The 19,158-nt window shown below is 51.4% G+C and overlaps 1 protein-coding gene across 7 annotated transcripts in view; it reads left to right on the top strand.

The window, feature by feature from the left end:
- Positions 1-6,717: 6,717 nt before the first annotated feature.
- TRAF3IP1 (TRAF3 interacting protein 1) overlaps positions 6,718-19,158 on the top strand; it is a 64,124-nt gene continuing 51,683 nt past the window's right edge. For 6 of the 7 annotated variants that reach the window (XM_068544124.1, XM_068544123.1, XM_068544122.1 and 3 more), the window contains exons 1-7: positions 6,719-6,929; positions 10,084-10,152; positions 10,578-10,739; positions 12,536-12,679; positions 12,788-13,189; positions 15,592-15,663; positions 16,715-16,790. In XM_068544124.1, coding sequence (XP_068400225.1) covers positions 6,807-6,929; positions 10,084-10,152; positions 10,578-10,739; positions 12,536-12,679; positions 12,788-13,189; positions 15,592-15,663; positions 16,715-16,790 — 1,048 coding nt within the window. In that variant the 5' untranslated portion in view covers positions 6,719-6,806. Of the gene's footprint in view, positions 6,930-10,083; positions 10,153-10,577; positions 10,740-12,535; positions 12,680-12,787; positions 13,190-15,591; positions 15,664-16,714; positions 16,791-19,158 lie in introns of all 7 variants that reach the window. The other variant, XM_068544119.1, reaches the window with a different exon arrangement.

Genomic DNA, 19,158 nt, shown 5'->3' with positions numbered 1-19,158 from the left:
CGTCCACAGCATCCGTGACGGTGGTTTCAGACTTGGGTTCATTTAGCCAAGATGCACCGTGTGTACCGAGGAGACAGCAGAGCAGGCTCCTGTCTTCCTGGAGCTTGCGTTCTAGTGGGGAGGAGACACCGTACATCCCTTTATACAATTCTCGTTTAAGTGCAGCCCGGAGGAAGCCGATGGGCGGCCGTGGGCCACCCGACGAGGCACCCGGAGGTGCAGGTCAGGGGAAGCTCCCCGAGGAATGACCCACAAGCCTACAGGGCTTGCAGGGGTGGTAGGCTGGCATAGTTTGGGTGGAAAACTCACAGACAGAAGCTGTACTCTTAAACTCCGCTCTGAGGCGTGGACGGTGTGGCTCACGCTGGTCGGCGCTCCGGAGGGGCTGGGCCCAGGCAGGCGGAGGGGCAGCGCTGAGCTTCCTCAGGCCTCGGCACCCGCCCGCCTGCCCTCCTGTGACACCTACTCTGGCAGAAAGCGCCACGTCCACGTGTGTGCCTTGTCCTCGTGCTTTCGGGCAAAGCGTGACTGACTTTGGACACTAGTTAACCAGGCTTTCCTGGAAAGGGCTTGCTTGGGTCTCTGACAGCAGATGATTCTTGCCCTTTGTTTGAGAACCAGCCCCCCTGTTCAAATAAGAGGAAAGCCATGGACGCCCCCCTCCTCCACTCCAGGAAGGTGCCCTAAACAATTATTCTGTCTGTGTTGTCATGGATGTAAGGGCACTCCATCAGATCTCTAGGTCCTGGGAGACCCTGATTTAAGAGAATCCTGGTGGAATCTGGCTTGGCCCGGATTCTTCCGCGGGGCGTTGCTCCAAGGGCTTGTCATTAGGGATAATTATTGGAGGAGACGTTTGAGCTTATCTATTTCAAATCTGTCACTTTCCCGGTGAAATAGATGAGGACCAAAAAGGCCAGAATTGACCAAAGTCACACAGCTGGTTACAGGTAAAGTGACAGCTGGTCGCTGCTAAGTTGGGGAGCTCACCACAGTAGCAGGTAAACTTCAGTCTCCTAAATGATCCTGTTAGATGCGGTTATATTTGAATGGGGTATAAATGGGCACCCAGAACATTCACCAACAAGGCATCAATACTGTGGTTTTTCCTAAGTGGGGGCTTCCTCTGACAACTTTTAACTTTTGTTTTTGATTGAAAAGTTATTATTTATTGAGAAATAAATCTAAATTACAATGAGGTATAAAGAAGCAGAGAAATGTCCCATTATCCCAACTCCAAGATCATCGTCTGAAACCTTGGGACTGCTGGACTTATTCACACACTCAAACACACTCACACAAGTACACATTTAACATGACTGAGATCATACTGTCCACATAACATCATAGTTTGATTTTTTCATTTAAACTTGCGGTATAAGTGAACCATGTTACTAAGAGCCCTTAGGAAAGAGCAATTCTACTAACTGCATAAGCTATTCAGCGTTCGGCAAATAGGTATTGAGTATTGTATGCATCTGACAATGTTGAAGGTATAGGGGATTCAGAGGTGAGCAAATCAACCTGTACTCATGGAACTCACTTTCTGGGGGGCATCTGGGGTGGGAGAGGAGACAGAAAATGAAAAGGCAGATATGAATTTTAAAAATTACTTCCAGAGAGTGATAAGTACTTTGAAGAAAATAAAGATAACAGGCTGGAGAGTTCACATGTGGTTTACTTTTGACATCTCTGAGGATGTCACATGTGAGCTGAGACCCAAATAATGGCAAGGATGCAGCCATATGAAGATCTGGGGGACCAGTGTTATTCAGCTGAAAGGACCAGCAAGTTCAAAGGTCCTGGGGCAGAAATGATCTTAGCAAGTTTAGGAACAGATAGAAGGTTTTGTCTTCCAGGCTCACTTGGAGAGGAGGGGACAAAACCTTCTAGGCAGACCCCTCAGGTTTCACAAAATGATGTCAGTTACCTCGTGGCCTCGATGATGGAGTATACAGCAAGGCACTTGACTGGCCATACAGACTGATACCTGCCCTTCTGAGGCTGTCCCCAGGCTCTGGCCACCTCTCCTTCTCCTGGTGCCTGCCTCCCAGCCCGTCCCTCTGGCTGACCTACATTCTGGGCTCTTCTCAGATGTGGAGCTCAGGATTGGGCCTCCCCAGCCTCTGTGGGCCTTTGTCTCTAGGAATGTTCGCCTCTCAAGCAAGGGAAGGTAGGGCCTGGAAGCCACCTTGCTTTGTGGACTTTCCCTCCTGGGGTGAGTCCTGGCCACGGTTACTTCATTCATTCATTCATTCAGAAACTGCCGATTTCAAAAGCATCTCCTGCCAGGCTTTTATGTTTCAAACACTTTCTTTGCTGTGATTTTCTCTAGTTATTTAATCAATTATCTTTTCTTTATGAATGGCGCTTTTTTTACGTTCTCTGCCTTTTTCTCGAATCCTTTCATGACTCTGAGGCGCTTAGGGGGAATTCAGGTTACAGACGCCCCACTCCCTGCAGCCCCCAGAACTGGAGGCCCAGGCTGGCACCCCCCTCCTCCCGCCCCGACTCCTGAGGCCCTGGTTCCAGGTCTCTTTCCTGGAGTCAGGAACCCTTAGCTGCATCCACTAGCCCTGCTTTCCCAGGGCCCAGAATGCCGGCGCATCTGCCTTCCGGGTGGGAGGTGAGGACTCACGTAGGGACAGCGTGAAGGACGGGACCTATGGAGATGCATGTCCACTCAACGGTCACCTCCGCCCAGACAGGCCCTCCGTGCGGGGTGGTGACCCTGTTCCCTTGTCCCAGATCTCAGATCTCACACCCCCTCTCACGGTCCCCCGGGGAGGGGCCAGGCCTGTGCCCTCCGGCCTCCACAGGGCCTCCTCGGCCTAGATGTCCCCCCGCTCGCCACAGCTGTGGGAGAAACACGATTCCTCCTCACGCGGCACTGGCTGGGGCCCTCAGTGGACCCTCTGGGCCAGAGGACTCACCATAGCCATGCGCCCTCCCCCACCGCTCACAGACAAGCCGGTTACTGGCCACAGCTGCCCTGGCTGCTCCGGGCCCAGAGGAGGATTCCGCCCGGCGTGAACTTTCTGGGCAGGAGGCTGGGGAGCCTCTGTTGAGAAGGCAGGGCACTTGGGGTCAGAGGCCAAGGTCAGTGACCTCCCTGAGTTCCCCCTCTGCCCCTGCTCAGGCCAACCCCAGCCAGTGTTCAAAGCTCACAGGTGGGTGCTCCTGACGGGAGGCTCTGGGCTCCCCGCTTGGCCGCGGTGGGCAGGTGGAGGCAGGTCCGGGTGGGACGCGCCAGCTCTCAGACTCCGCAGCATGTGCTGCATCTGGTGCAGCCCCGAGGGGCTCCACCTGGCCGCCCGTGCCGGCGAGTTCCCCTTCCTTCTCGCCCTGACACCTGGAGGGCAGGAAGCGGCTGCATCCTCATCTAAGGGCTGAATCACCTCAGAGCTTTGGGCCAAGCTTCATGAACTAAGGGCCCAGCCATGGAGAAGTACGCAGTCCCATTATGGCCCCCCCTTTTAATAGACTTCCAGGGGGCCTGAGGTGGGGTCGGTGGTGGACGGGGAGGGGGAAGGGAGTGAATACCATTCTCCATCGTGATGTGAAATACTAGCACCAGCGTGGGTGAGGATACTCAGAAATGATGAGGCAGTTGGGAAACTGGTTTATGCTTCTCTATGGCGTTTGATGGACTGTTTCAGAATGAATGTTTGGGCTTCCCTGGTGGCGCAGTGGTCGAGAGTCTGCCTGCCAGTGCAGGGGACACGGGTTCGAGCCCTGGTCTGGGAAGATCCCACATGCCGCGGAGCAGCTGGGCCGGTGAGCCACAACTGCTGAGCCTGCGCGTCTGGAGCCTGTGCTCCGCAACAAGAGAGGCCGCGACAGTGAGAGGCCCGCGCACCGCGATGAAGAGTGACCCCCGCTCGTCGCAACTAGAGAAAGCCCTCGCACAGAAACGAAGACCCAAAACACAGCCATAAATAAATAAATAAATAAATAAATAAACAAACTTCTTTATTAAAAAAAACAAAAAGAATGAATGTTTGTTCTTGGGAAACAGGACACATGTGTGATAAAGATAAGTGTGTGGACAGCAAGGAGAAAAACAGGAACGTGAGAGCCCTGGAAGGAGCCTGGTTCACAGTGTCCACCATCACCCAAGGGACCAAAGCGCCAAATGCCACAGGGGACTGTCCTACCAAGACCTTGGGTTGTGAGTCTGGACGGGAGAACCCAGACTCTGGGAAATGTACTGCTGGGAGAAAGGGAATGGATGGGAAGACAAAAGCTCCCATGGGTAGAGAGTGGGGTTTCCAGAAAGTCAGGAAGATTTGATAAGGCAGGGGTCAGAGGATGGAGGTGCTCTGGCCGAGGGGTGGACTTGGAAGTTAGGAAGCAGGGTTAATAACCGAGGGCCACCCGGGAGGGAATCTCTCCGAGAGCACGATTCTCCGGGGGCCTTTCTTCCTCATGGACCGTGGAATAGCTCTACACAGTGAGTGTTATCAAATGCCTTCCCTCACAGCTTGTCACCTCTTAGGCTTCTCTCAACCTCTCAGTAAAGTCTCTTACAGCCATCCCACCTGCATGGTGAAGTGTGGAAAGAAATGAGGTTGACACTGCCGGAGGGAGATGAGCTCTGGCTGTTCACCTGGCCTCTGCCTAGATAACCAATGCTCACGTGGTCCTGGATGCAGCTAGCAGCAGAGAGGGCTATGGTCCTAGGAGCAGTGAACAACAGTGGATGTTGTGGAAGTTGCTTACTAGAAGGTATGTAGTTCCACAGAAATCCCCAGCACCTAAACAATACTCAGCACACAGCAGTGATTCAATAAATGCCTGAATGATACTCTGTAGGCTATCGTCACCAAATATATGTGAATGCCCATGAAAATGAAAAGTGTACATATACATGAAAAGTGCTTGAAATCAGTAATTACCAGAGAAATGCAAATTAAAACCATAATAAGATACTATTACATACCTATTAGAATGACTAAAATTAAAAAGACTGACACATCAGGTGTTGCCAGGGGATATGGAGCAACTGGGAATCCCATACGTTGCTAGTGGGAGTGAAAACTGATGCAGCCACTTTAAAAACAGTACGGCTGTATCTTGTAAAGTTAAGCATATTCTTACCATATAATCCAGCAATCCTATTTCTAGGTATTTACCCAAGAGAAATGAAAACTTATGTTCATACAAAAACTTGTATGTGAATGGTCTTAGTAGTGTTATTCATAAATAATAAGAAACTAAAAGCAACTCAAATATCCATCAACTGTTGAACAGATAACCAAATTGTACTACGGAATACTACTCAGCTGCAAAAAGGAATGACATATGGATGAATCTCAAAACATTATAAAGGAAAGAATTAAACACAAAAGACTATGTACTGTATGATTCCATTTATATGGAACTCTAGGAAAGGCATGGTTGTAATGCCAGTTGCAGTTGCCTGGGGCTGGGGTGGGGGAGGAGATGAACTGCAAATGAGCAGGAGAAAATGTTTTAGGGTACAGGAACTGTTCTGTATCTTGATTGTGGTGATGGTAGCATAATTGTGTAAAATTACCAAAACGCATCAGGCTGTACACTTAAAATGGGTGAATTTTATTGAATGTCAATAATAATCAGGGACATCCCTGGTGGTCCACTGGTAAAGAATCTGCCTTCCAACGCAGGGACATGGGTGCAATCCCTGGTCGGGGAACTAAGATCCCACATGCCGCGGGTCAACTAAGCCTGAGCGCCACTACCGAGCTCTCGCGCCTCAATTAGAGAGCCGCAAACTACAGAGCCCCTGCGCTCTGGAGCCCAGGCCACAACTAGAGAGGAGAAAACCCGCACGCACGCCACAACTAGAGAGAAGCCCGCGCGCCGCAAGGAGCGCCTCAACGATAGATGCCACATACCGCCAACGAAGATTCCGCGTGCTGCAACGAAGACCTGACGTAGCCAAATAAATAAATAAATAAATAAATATTTTAAAAAATCAAATATAAATTTTAAGTTAAAAAACTCCACATCCAAATACATCTTGAGCAAAGAACACATAAAGAACGTAGCGCACTGAAAATGGTAAAAATGAATGTAAATAAAAATTATAAAGGTATCCAACAGAAGAACTAAAAACAGACTGCAAAGCTTCAAAATTGACAGAAGGATCTGCAGTGAGCCTGTGCGTGGCGGATGGAAGACAGATGGGACAGAACCACAGACACCTGGTAGAACAACAAGGGAGCGGCTTCATCCTGGTTACAAAGCCCTGAAGCATCGTTTGCTCCTCATCTCCCTGGGAGTTAGGGAGGCTGGCACATATTATCCTTGCTTTATAGGAACAGAAACAGAGCCTCAGAGAAAAGGAGTTACTCTTCCAAAAAGCCATATTAAGTAACAACAGGATAAGGTATGTGTCTTTCGGGATAACTAAGTCCAGTCCCCCTGAAATGAATCTTGGAAGCTGTGTTGCCGCTATCCAGTCCTCGGGCGGTCTCCTCTAACGCGGGGCGAACAGCTTTTTCCCGAGGCTGCTGAGCGGTGGAGGGGTTCGGCGCTGTCACCGGGCAGGGACGCTGAAGCAGCCCCACCGCAGACGCCGCCCGCGTGCGCGCGCAGCCAGACAGGGGTCGAGGCGCCGCCGCGGGTCCGTTGCTAAGGCCGCGCCGCCCTGGCGACCGAGGGCCGCGGCCCCGCGCACGCGCCTTGGCGGACTCCGGTGCACTGTGGGATGGAAACTCGAGTGGCGCGTCCAGGCCGGACCTGGCGGCGGCGGCGGGGCCGGCGGCGGCCGGGGAGCGGAGCTTAGGCTCGGCGGCCGGCGAGACGCGGGCGGCGCCGCCATGAACGCGGCGGTGGTGAAGCGGACGCAGGAGGCTCTGGGGAAGGTGATTCGGAGGCCGCCGCTGACGGAGAAGCTGCTGAACAAGCCCCCGTTCCGCTACCTGCACGACATCATCACGGAGGTGAGCCCCGGGCCGGGGCGGGGGTCGGGGTGCCGGCCGGGGTTCATTGGGGTCGGGGCCGGGGTCCCGGTGCGCTGTCTGGCTGCGGGCCAGGGGTCAGGGCCCTTGTGGGGGTCGGGGTGAGGGCCGGGATGCGGGTCGGGGGTCACTGCCGGGTTGGGGGTCGGGACCAGGGCTGGCGTCAGGGTCGGACCTCGCGTCGCTGAGCGCGGCCCCTGCCCGAGGAGCCGGGCTTTGGCCGGATTCCGCGGCGCCTCTGCTCTCACCCCTGCGCTCGCCTTCGCGCCAACCCCCTGGGCCCCCTCTTCCGGGGGGACTCCCGGCCCCTTGGGGAGCATTCTTATTTCTTTCCATCCTACCCATGTATTTCTTAGAGCACATCTTCCACTCTACCTGGCAAAGCTGTTCTGTGATTTTTTTTGCTGAGGTGTCTAGCATGTGGAGAGTGCTTACAAATCCCGGGAGAATGGAATCATTCTTTTTTTTTTTTTTTTAAATAAACCCCCTCTCCCCAAGTTTCCCTCCACCTGCTCCACTGTGGTCACCACATACTGGATGCTTAATCGGTACCTGTGGGTGAATTGATTGAAGGTGGTTTTAGGGGACCTGAAAAGAAGAAGCTATAAAAGAGCAGGTCAGTATTTGCTGATAAATGGCAGAGCATGTCTTGAGATTGGTTGTCTGTAAACTTTTCCCCACTGGCTGGTGAATTCCTGAGTGACGCGGACGGTAGCTTGTTTGTTGGCATATCCTGGGTACGGTACACAGAAGGTGAACGACAAACATTCATTGTTGAATGGAATCGGTCAAGGCTCCTGTAACTCAGGGTGGCAGCGCCCATTTCCATGGTGCACCTGAGTGCAGTGTTGACCTTGGGAACTCGGGCATGCTCTTGGGGAGTTAGGAGTCAGCTCGAACTTGCAGGTGTCCAGGGGCTCAGGCTCCCACTCTTGCCCCATGTTTGTCCTTAAACTTCACTTCTCACTCTTTCCAGCAGGTGCGGCGTCTTACACAAACTTTGCTTTGCTCGTTTTTGCTATCTTACCTTACCTAACAGTGTGTGCCTCTCTCTGTTAAAAACCCTAATCGTGCTTACAGCTCTCTTGAAACCCACCCACAACCCAAGGGCTGCCTTGACTGGCCTCCCCCTCCTCCTAAGCTAATGCAGCACTTAGACCTGCCCTGGACAGTGTTTGGGGAAGGGACGTGGCTGCGTGGAAAGCCTGGTGGGAGCCGGGCCTTGAGCTGCATCACCCCCGCCCTGTGAAGTAGGCAGATAGCGTCCTCTAACCCAGGAGGGGTCAAGTCACTTAGCCAGGAGGTGAGTGGCCAACTACAGCGGTTGCTGCCAGGCCTCACACTTTCATTTTCTGCGTGATTCCCATCTCCTCACTGAAACAGAGCCAGGAAGGAGGCTGGGGGCCATACCTCGTCCTGTGGGTCTTGGTGTGGCCCTGGGCTCATGGTGGCTGCTGTCCCCACCTCCTGGAAGGTCGGAAGGAGGAGGAAGTTTCGGGCAGGAATCGACTTGGTTGGCCAGGTAGCCAGGGTGTGGGGAAGGAGTTCCGTGTTCCCAATTGGGACCCACTGGTCTGCTTTTCTTCCTCAGGTTTTTCCTAATCTAAGGTCAAAATTAATTTCTCTACCTGTGTAAAGATAAATACGTTAATTGTCACCTACTCAATGAAGATGTTAGGACAATTGACATCTGGAAAGCATTTTCAGATAATATGTGCAGATCCTCATACGAAAATTCTTCACTGCCCCGAGTACTGTATTCAAATCTCCGTGTTAGTATTTTAGCTACTGCTAAACCAACTCTGCCTCTTTCATAAATTGAAGCACTGATCCTGCGAAATTCATGTCTCTTGTTGGTTAAAACGATTGCTCACAAGTTTAACTGTCAGCACACTGGAAAAACCTCAAAAGGTTTTTCCTTTTGAGGATGCAAAAGTTCCAGGAATATTAAATGCAGGATACTCTTAATATTTCCACCTGTCTTGTCAGGAAAAAAAATAGCACAGCTGTTCAGTAGTTTGAGGAATGAAAGCTAGCTTAATTAATAGCTAGCTAGTTGTAGCTTGGTCTCAGAGAAGGAGTGTCATATTAGTGTGGGACTCTCTTTTTTTTTTTCTTTTTTAAGGTAATAAATACTCTTTATATCTGACCCAGGACACACACATGTAGGCAATATTCATCCTTACTATGTACAGTGCAGTCTGATATTTTATCTGTTTTATTAAAAAAATGCTTATTGCTACCCATTACACTGACTTTATAGTGACCTGCCGCATTTTGAAAACCTCTGGTCTGAGAGAAGCCAGGGCCCTGGTGTGTCTGGAGGTGGGGAGGAACGGAAAGCATCACCACCCCCAAAGCCTGACTGAGGGGTAACTGGGAGGTCCAGGTTGACTGAGGAGAGGAAGAGGTGGAGGGAGAGCAAAAGTGATGTGGCACAGAGCAGCCCTCTGTCCCAGGAAGTGAGTGACACGGTGGTGAGGAGAAACCCAGCTGGGAAGTTCCTCTTCTTCCCAAAATCCATGCTCTCCACTGCCCTGAGCCGTCCTCGCAAGAGGCCGTTTCCTGTTTGTGGACCTCTCGGGGCCTCCTCGTGGTAGTGAGGCTAAGTTCGTACTCCTGATGGCTTCGAAGGCCATCCGGTCAGGCCCCTGCTGACTCCCTGGCCTCAGGCTCCTCTTGTCAAACTTCTTCTGGCCCCTTGAACAGGACCTAGTTGGACCTTGTGGGACTGTTTCTTTTGCCCGGCACGTGCTTCCTCAATACCTGCTCCCCCAGTTCTTCTCCCGTAAGCTTCTGGTCTTAGTTTAGATATGATTTGCTCTGGGAAGTGTTCCCTGACCCCCCCGGGGCCTCCTGCACTTGGACGGGAGTGATCCTGTCCCCCCTTAGAGCCCCGCGGGTCCATCGTGTTTACCTGTCGTCACAGCCAGGCTGAGTTCTGTGAGGACCAGGCTGGCTTCTGCCTGGGACGAGGCCTTGCATGTGGCAGATGCTCAGTGCTCGTTGTGTCAGTGGGTGAGTGACATCCTGGGCGTAGACAGATCCAGGCGGCCCTTAGCGTGGGCAGTGGGCGAGGCCAGGGCACGGGCCGTCCCGTGGGACGCTGACCACGGCCTCGCTTTATCTTTTGCAGGTGATCAGGACGACTGGCTTCATGAAGGGCCTCTACACAGACACCGAGATGAAGTCCGATAACGTTAAGGTAGGTTTGAGGCGCCGTCCCTGCTCGCCTTCGCGAACAGGGTTTTTGTGAGCGGCGCCCTGTGCTGGCCCCTCGCTCACGGCCGACCTGTGGCTGGCATGCGAGGCCGGTGGCTCTGGGAGTTGCCACGCGCCCTTCCTCACTTCGTGGTCTTTGCGGCAGCCGCCTAGCACACTAACGTTATCCTGGAGAAATGGAATGAGTGTTCCAGAGGTTAATGCTAGCCCACCACCTAAAACTAAAAGCTTTACCGAAGATTTTTTTTTGGTGGTGGTTGTTATAAAGAGTCGGGATTTCTAAATTTGACACACATCTAAAAATAGCTTTTTATCTAAATGGGAACTGTGCCTGTTGGACGTACTGAAGATAATGCAAGCTCTTTTTGAAGTATTTTAATATTTGTGTTTTAAATGGAAATCTTTCAGGATAAAGACGCCAAAATTAGCTTCCTTCAGAAGGCCATAGACGTGGTGGTCATGGTCTCCGGAGAGCCACTGTTGGCAAAACCGGCTCGGATCGTGGCCGGGCATGAGCCTGAACGGACCAACGAGCTGCTCCAGAGAATCGGAAAGTGCTGTCTCAACAAGGTAGCGCCGCCCCCGAGCTGGAAGCTGCCGGCACGGGAGGGATGACCAGACGGGGAGGGCAGGCCACCCAGTGGAGCCGGAGGTGTTTAAGGAGGGGGTTTTAACCCTGTGCTTGCAATCTGATCCCACCTCTCCTGGAGCCTCAAGAGTTGCAGAAGTAGTTTAAAGCTGTACGGTGAAACAGATAAGGCAGTGCTACGCATAGGGCCTACGAGCTGTCAGTATCACATAGGGACTCCGCAGGCACTTTGCTCGTGGGCACGTGGCTGGAGGCTGCGTGCCCAGCCTACTGAGCCCTGCATTCTTTCTCCTTTTGGGCCTCCTTTCAGGGCAGGTGACTGTTTCCAACCGGGTGGCCGGAGCAGCTGCTTTTCTTCGTCTTTGGGGCTTGTGGGACGTCCCTGTTCTCAGCCCGCCTTTCCAGCCTCTTGGGTCTGCTTCCCTCCCTCTTTCCCTCCTCCCCTCCATCCCTCCCTCTCCCCTGGTGGGTGTTTGCAGAGCTGTGCTGCCTTCAAAGAGATCCTGTTTCACTGGTGCGGGGACTGGATTTCCTGGGATCCTCACCATGGGCTAGAATCTTGCCTTTTCTGGCCTCAGAGTCCAGCTGGGGCCGTGGGAGCAGGTCATCCCCAGGGCCTGCCTTCTTTGTGGGATCTGAGTAGCCCCCAGGGGAGCGGAGTTGGACCTTTATCACGGGCGTGGCTAATAGAGCCCTTCATGGACCTGATGGGCTGGGGGCTAACCTTCCATGTTACCAAAATGGGAAAGTTGGGTTTCAGCTCACACAGCAGCAGTGGGAGATGGGGAGTGGGATCAGACTGGCCCCCGGGGCCTCAGGATAGCCTCGCCCTGGTGTGCTGGGTCCAAGGCATGGAGACGCAGAGGCTGATCTTCCAGTGCGCTGGCTTCTGTCCCCCGCCCCCACCCCCAGATCCTTCTCGTTGATCATCTTTCCAAAAAAGCAAATCTGACTAGTCTTCCTGCTGAATCCCTTGCCCCCAGCTCTGTGCACCGCTCACGAAGCCCCTCTCCTCTGCTCCTTTTCTCTCGTCTCTCACCTTGTGCCTGCACCCCTGAGGTCTCCTGCCCTGGTCTCACTCCCTCGCTTGTGCTGCTCGTTTCTCTGTGCAGAGCTGCTTCCCGGGAGCCGTGTGGGATTGGCTGCTCTTGCCGGAACCCCCGTCGTGTTCCCCCAGCGCACTGACTTTTGCTTGTTGTATTTGGCCGCCTCGCTGGTGTGCAGCGCGTCCTCGGCCCGGGATCTAGTGCCTGGCGTGTAGCAGTCACTCATCGCAGGCTTGCGGAAAGCGGGAGTGTGTGGGCCAATGGGATTCCTGACCCGAGGTGTTCAGAGACTCTGGGGGGCGGTCAGGGATGCTGCAGAAGGGATTTCGGCATTTGATGGGGCTTCAGGTAGATCATTCCTTAGGCCCTTTCGGTGCTGGGCCTCTGTGGCCCCGTGAGAAGTGAAGGGTGTCGTAGCGTCGTGTGGTCAGCTTTGGTGTCCTTGAACAGCACACACGTCCACGCTTGGCAGCTCGGGTAGAAGGGACCCAGGGTTCATTTAGCTTGAGCGGACTGTGCTGTTAGCGCAGCGGTGCTGGAGGGGACGGTGAGAGGAGATGCTGTACGTTGTCTGTGGTAACCTTCATTTCCTTTTAGTATTTTATCCTCTGAAATCCATTGGGAGACAGAGGTTCCGTTTAATGAGCAATCTTTGACTGTTGACATTCATGTTTATTAAATGTACTAATTTCATCGCAACCTTGCATTTTATTTCCTCACGTGGGGACAAGCTCTCCAGCGACGATGCGGTGAAGAGAGTGTCAGCCGGAGAGAAGGCAGAAACAAAAGGAAGGTCCTCGCTGACGTCGAAACCTCAAGAATTGGATAATAAGAACGTGAGGGAGGAAGCGTCCAGGGTCCCTAAAGATAAAGCGGTGAGTGCAAGTCACGTGCGTCTGAAAATGAAGTGATGAGGCTTCTTGTGGTTCAGGTAGACAGTTATAAGTGATATTGTGATCCAGCTTTTTTTTTTTTTTCCCTAGGATAGAAGAAACTCTGAAATAAACGAGAGAAATACAAGCGGAGGTCGAAAACAGAAAGAGGAATTAAAGGAAGAAAACAAACCAAGAGAAAAGGAAAGGGACAAGGAAAAGGCCAAGGAGAATGACCGAGACAGACACAAAGATCCCGAGAGAGACAAGTACCACGAAGGGGAGAGAGAGCGGGCCAAGAACAGGGCCCGGCCGGAGAGGGACAGGGCCAAGGACGCAGAGCGGGAGAGGGAGCCGAAGAACGAGGGCGGAAAGGAGAAGGAGAAGCGGAAGGAGCGGGAGAGAGAGCGCGATCGAGACAGGGGCCGGGACCGGCAGAGGGTGCGGAACGGGCAGCACGGCGGGGACCCCGACAGGGAGAAGAGCCACGAGCGTGATAAGCCGGAGAAGAAGGTAAGTCCTGTTGGAAAACCTCTGCCTTTAACTTGGAAAGGGTTCGTGGTGTTCTCCAAAATGCCTTTGGTCTTGGTTGTAGTGTGATTAGGAAACTGGATTTCTTTGTCACCAATTGAAAATTCTGACAGTCGTGGATTCCTAGGAGAACCTTAAAGTGACACTGGGTTTTGCTTCTCCTGTCTGCTGTGTGTGTGTCTTTGGGCGTTCTCCTGGAGACTGGGGCTCAGTGGGTCCCGGGGCTTTGTGAGCAGCGTATCCAGGCAGCCTCAGTGTGTGTGGTCCCCCGGGGTGTGGGCAGGGCTGCGTTTATTAAGGATTAGGGCTACTTTCTAAGTCTCTGAAGCATTAGCAGATGAGTAAAATGAGACCTCAGTTTACTGAATTTTGTTTAATTAAATTTTCAGGTAAATTTAGGATTTTCCAGAAAATTCTTTTGGTTTCAGACACTGTTTTTTAGATGTGCAGGTTATTTCGGACTCGCTGTAGATAGGGTAAGTCTCCTGGCAGGGCTGGCGTTGCAGATGCTGGTTCTTGTGGGGACATCATATAACTGTAAAGTGTCCTGGGCAGGTCCTGGAAATCCTCTGGTCTCCAGCTGCTAGAAAGGAGGAAGCTGAGGTCTGGAAAAGTACAAGGTCTGCTGGGTGAGGTGACCAGGCGGTGAGGGGCCAGCTTGCTCTTCCCTGCCGAGCCGGCCTCTGGTTTTGTGGCCTTGCATCCCTGGCACCGGGAGGTGAGCGGGCCCCGTGGGACAGACTGTGCGCCAGGCCTGGAAGCTGGTCTGCTCGGTGGTTCTGTTGGCTGTCGGTATGCTACCTGGGACCCTGGGGTCTCCCAGGGACACCCCGGAGTCAAGTAACCCACCACGGCGTATGTGTCATAAAAGCCTGGTTTCCCATAGGGGTTTTAGAAATAACAAAGACCTTCCCCGTCTTTTGCTTCTTTTTAGAGGTCTAAGAAAAGTCTCTTTCACTGAGCCGGTTTTAGTGTGGTGCTCGAACATTCTAGCGCACTTTACTGTGCACGAGGCAGCCCCTGCCTGGGGCACCTTCTCAGCCCTCCAGGCCTTCAGACCCAGTGTCCCACCCGTGATGTTCACTGAGGTTGCTGGTGGTGTGACTGGTTTTTTAAGTAGAGAGACAGTTCCAAAGAGAACTTTCATAGGTGGATATATGGGACGTATTGGAGCCACAAGCGAGTGACGGTTTTGTTTAACGGTGTGTGAGACCAGGGTGAACGGACTGCGTTCCTGCTCCCAGCTGGCCCTCGTTGGCCGAAGGCAGGTGTTCAAAGACTTGTCGTGGTGATTTTGCTGGACTGGCCCTTCTGTGTCTGTTTGGGGCTCCTTTGTGGAACAGGGCTCTGGGGGCAGGCTGCTCTCTCCCCCAGGAGTGGTGGGACCCCCAGAGAGCCGAGCCTCGAGGCTTCCGGGAGGGCAGCTCCGGGGAAGAGGAGACTCAGCTCTCACGCGGGCCCTGCTGGGCAGTCTGCAGCCTTCGGTCGAATCCCATGACTTAGAAGAGACGATGGTGAGACATTCTCAGCCTGTGGAACAGCAGGTGTGAAGGCACTCTGAGAAGTCACGGGTGTGTCCCCGTGTGGCGGTGGAGGATGAGTGAGGTCAGAGTGGCCACGTGTGGGTGCTGCCCTCCTCCCATGTCTGCAGGGAACTGAGCACTCTGGGCTGGGGGACCCCGGGCACAGAGCCCGGCCCGCACAAGAAACTACTTCGGATATGGTCTGCTACCTTCATAATTAAGTTATGAGGACAGTTAATTGTTGGAGTATTCAACAGGCATCCATTGCTTTTCATGGAGGAAAATCTCAGTGATTGTGTCTCTTCTACTCCTTATGTCGAGATATGTGTTTCTGAGAGTTGATTTAAGTGTGAGATTTTTTAAGGTGTTGATTTAACATGCTTACAGTTTTCACGTCATTTTTGTTTTGAGAGTGCTTTCCTGATGTGGCGTCTGAAGACTTTGCTCAAAAAGAACCTCTCCATTGGGAAGTGAGAGTGGTTCCTTCACAGAAGATAGGAGTGGGGCGACTCCCTCGTTTCCGGATTCCCTGTGTGTCCCTGGAACACCTCCAAGGAGTCTGGCCTGGTGTACGGACCGCGTGGGCCTGGGAGACACTGCCCCCTACAGTCCCCTGCGAGGCCCCGCCTCTGATGCCCTTGGCCTCCTGGTCGGCCCCCGGTGGGCAGAGATCTTGGATGGGCCTTTGGAGATCCAGGCCACACGGCGACCGCAGGGGGTCGGGGCTGGGATGTGACGTGGTGCTCCTGTGTGAAGGGTTATCTTGTTGTTGGTCAGTGTTAGAGGAAACATCTCGGCGCGTTTTTAGATGTTACAGACTTGAATAATTCTAGAGTTTGAAAAAAAAATTTTTTTTTATAGTCCTCAAGCTCAGGAGAGATGTCTAAAAAGTCATCAGATGGATCTTTCAAAGACTCCAAAGCTGAAACAGAGGTAAAGTTGAAAAAATAATTTTGAGAGACGTAAACCCGTAGCTGTGTTGAAATAGTAGGTGCTGTGTGGTCCTCCCCCCGTCCACGGAGGCACGGGGCGGGGCGTGGCGGAGGCTCACACACAATAGGTCCATATTTATTTTGTTGTAAAAGTACCGATTTAAATGGTTTACTGCCTGTAAAGTAGGTGGGGTGTGTCTATCGTCTGCTTCTCTGCGGTGGACTCTTGGGTCTCCTCGTACCTTTATGCGACAAGTATGATGTATGGTGTACGGAGGGGTAGGGCAGTCATTTGGGAGAGGATGGAGGTGGCACTTCGGAGGAGTCTGGGAGAGGATTAAGTCACAAGGCAGACAGGGACCGGAGGGCCGGCTGGAGGGACCCGTCCAAGCTCTGCCTGGCCCGGTGGGACCCCGCAGTGCATTTCCTGTGGGTGAGGTACAGGCCAGGCCGGGCTGTCTTGGGGAGGTTAGACTCACCCCAACTTCATCGTCCAGTCTGCATTTCAGAAAGTGTATCCGGGCAGCCACAGGCAAGATGGACAGGTGTGGAGTGGAGGCTGGGAGGCTAGTTAAGAGGCCCTCATGGCAGGCTGAGGGAGGGGTCGGGCCAGGGAACTGAGCCAGCGGTGGGAGGGACGGGATGTGCTGTTTTCTCTGATGTGTGCTCTGTTTAAACACATCGTGTACGTTTTCACTCTCAGAGTCATTCACAAATGCATTGAAGTAATTAAGCATGTAGTGACAGAAGTTGAGTCCTCGTAAACTCATCTGACGAGACAGTGATTCTCAGTGCACGGCTGACCTTTTTAGGGCTGTACCAAAAAGTGGAATTCTGCATTTAGAGTGAAAGAGCTTTCAGCTTCCTTCTAATTCACACTCTTAGGTCTTAAGTGCTTAGCTGCACTGACTTGGAGTCAGTTCCCCTTTGAACGCGTACGGATATTGTTGTGTTTCCTATTTGTTCTTCCTTGAGCTTGAATAATAAATCTGCTCATGATGTTGCTCTGTGGTGCATCAATTAATTTTTTTTTTCATTCTCTTTTCTTTAAGACTGAGATTTCCACTAGAGCATCCAGGTCAGTGATGACAAAGACATCAAAACGGCGATCCAAAAATTCAGTGGAAGGTACTGCAAAATTTATCATAGTATGTAGCTGAAAATACTAGATTCTTTTTTTTTTAAAATTTATTTTATTTTTGGCTGTGTTGGGTCTTCGTTGCTGCGCACGGGCTTTCTCTAGTTGCGGCGAGCGGGGCTGCTCTTTGTTGTGGTGCGCAGGCTTCTTATTGCGGTGGCTTCTCTTGTTGTGGAGCATGGGCTCTAGGTGCGCGGGCTTCAGTAGTTGTGGCACGCAGGCTTAGTTGCTCCGTGGCACGTGGGATCCTCCCGGACCAGGGCTCGAACCCGTGTCCCCTGCATTGGCAGGCGGATTCTTAACCACTGTGCCACCAGGGAAACCCAATACTAGATTCTTTGCTTTAATCACAACATCTAGTAGGAAAAAGCGTCTGTGACTAGAAAGCAGATTTGCCTTTGGAAGGAATGAACAAAGACTGTGTGAAAACGATGAAGATACATGGCTTTCACACCCACACGCCTGTGCATGCCCTTGCACACGTGTGTGAGCTCACGACACCAGGGGCAGTGGACACCTGCGTGATCTGTGTTCCAATCTAAAAGGTGTGATTGAATGTTAATTTTCCAGATATATTTATCAGTCATGCGTGTCTCACTGACTCTTCTGAGTGGGTAAAGCTGGTTTAGTCCTGATGCAAGATGGACATCAGGAGCACCCTGCCCTTAGACAGGTGATGTTTATGCATTTAAAACATAGCAGAAAATGTCACTGGCAGTCATGCTAAAAGCTGAAGCTGAAGCAAACGGGCCTGGCCTGGGTTTGCCCGAGGATGTGCCTCCTTATGACAGACCAATAAGTAGGGAAAGAATGTCAGTCCAATGCAGGGAAGTACAGTTGGAGGCCGGCAGTGTCGGAGGCTTTCAGTGGAAGCGTGAAGTTACTTTGAATGAGCAGTGGTTGGTCCTGAAAAGTCATCCTTTTCCTAAATTGTAAAACTTAAAGAAGTATGGCAAGAATGTAGTAGCTGGAATTTTTCACTGAGAAATTGAACTTAGGTGGTAAGTTCCACTCTTTGACATTGATAAATGCTTTAGTGAACTTTTTTGTGCCAGAAACTTTCTCTCCCTTTTGGGCGATCTCTGTGGGATGGGTTCCCAGGGTATAATTACTGGCACAGAGGGCCATTATGGACATTTTAAGGTTTTAACTACAGTGGACACTGTCTGTACCCTCTACCCCACACCTTCTCCGGGTATTTGTTTGAAAGGCTTGCTGATTTTGATACACGGAAAACACTCAAGAGTCTGAGTGTTCTTTTTTTTTTTTTAATTTATTTGATTTATTTATTTATTTGGCTGTGTTGGGTCTTCGTTTCTGTGCGAGGGCTTTCTCTAGTTGCGGCGAGCAGGGACCACTCTTCATTGCGGTGCGCGGGCCTCTCACTGTCGCGGCCTCTCTTGTTGCGGAGCACAGGCTCCAGACACGCAGGCTCAGTAGTTGTGGCTCACGGGCCCTGTTGCTCCGCGGCATGTGGGATCTTCCCAGACCAGGGCTCGAACCCGTGTCCCCTGCATTGGCAGGCAGATTCTCAACCACTGCCCCACCAGGGAAGCCCCTGAGTGTTCTTAATTTGCGTGAGCTCCCTGTACGTTAAGGACATCTGCCAATTTTTTTTAAAAAGTATTTATTGTTTTATTTTTTTTATTGGGGTATAGTTGTTTTACAATGTTGTGTTGGTTTCTACTGTACAGGGAAGTGGAGTTCCCTGCGCTAACAGCAGGTTCTTATTAGGTATCTATTTTATACATATTAGTGTATGTATGTCAATCCCAATCTCCCAATTCATCCCACCACCACCACCTGCCGATTTTTAAATAAGTATTTGTTTCTTATATTTTTTTTCCACTTTTTAAATTCTAATTATGTTTGGTTTCTGACTTGCCTAGGTGTTTAATTTTTATGCACTGGAAGCTACCAGTCTTTTTTTTGTAGTTTGTCCAGGGATTTGAGAGATGAAGATTTGTGTTTTGTCATACGTTTTAATATTTAATCTTTTTGGTTATCTCTTAATTTTAATTCATGGTGTAAAATGAGGCTATGAATTTATTTTTTCATAAAAACTCATCAGGTGTTCCAGGGTCACTTACTAAATAATTGTTCCCTTCCCTCCTGCTCTGTGATCTCCCCACATGCCTTTTGGAGTCTGGAGTCTGGTGTTTCTGTTTTTGTTTTTTCTTTACTGTTTTCTGTTTCACTACTAGTTCCCTATCATTTTTCTTTTCAAAGAAGTTTTAAGCCCTTTTATTTGCTATTCTTCCAGATGTATTTTATAATCACTTCATGAGTCAAAGAATCCCACCTCCCACAAAACAAATGGATCAGGATGTAATTGGACTTGGGTGAAACTCAGGCTTT

Source organism: Eschrichtius robustus, chromosome 5 (assembly GCF_028021215.1).
Source record: "Eschrichtius robustus isolate mEscRob2 chromosome 5, mEscRob2.pri, whole genome shotgun sequence".
Taxonomy (NCBI): Eukaryota; Metazoa; Chordata; class Mammalia; order Artiodactyla; family Eschrichtiidae; genus Eschrichtius; species Eschrichtius robustus.
Note: the sequence above shows the minus strand (reverse complement) of the source record. Positions and strands in the feature narration are given on the sequence as shown.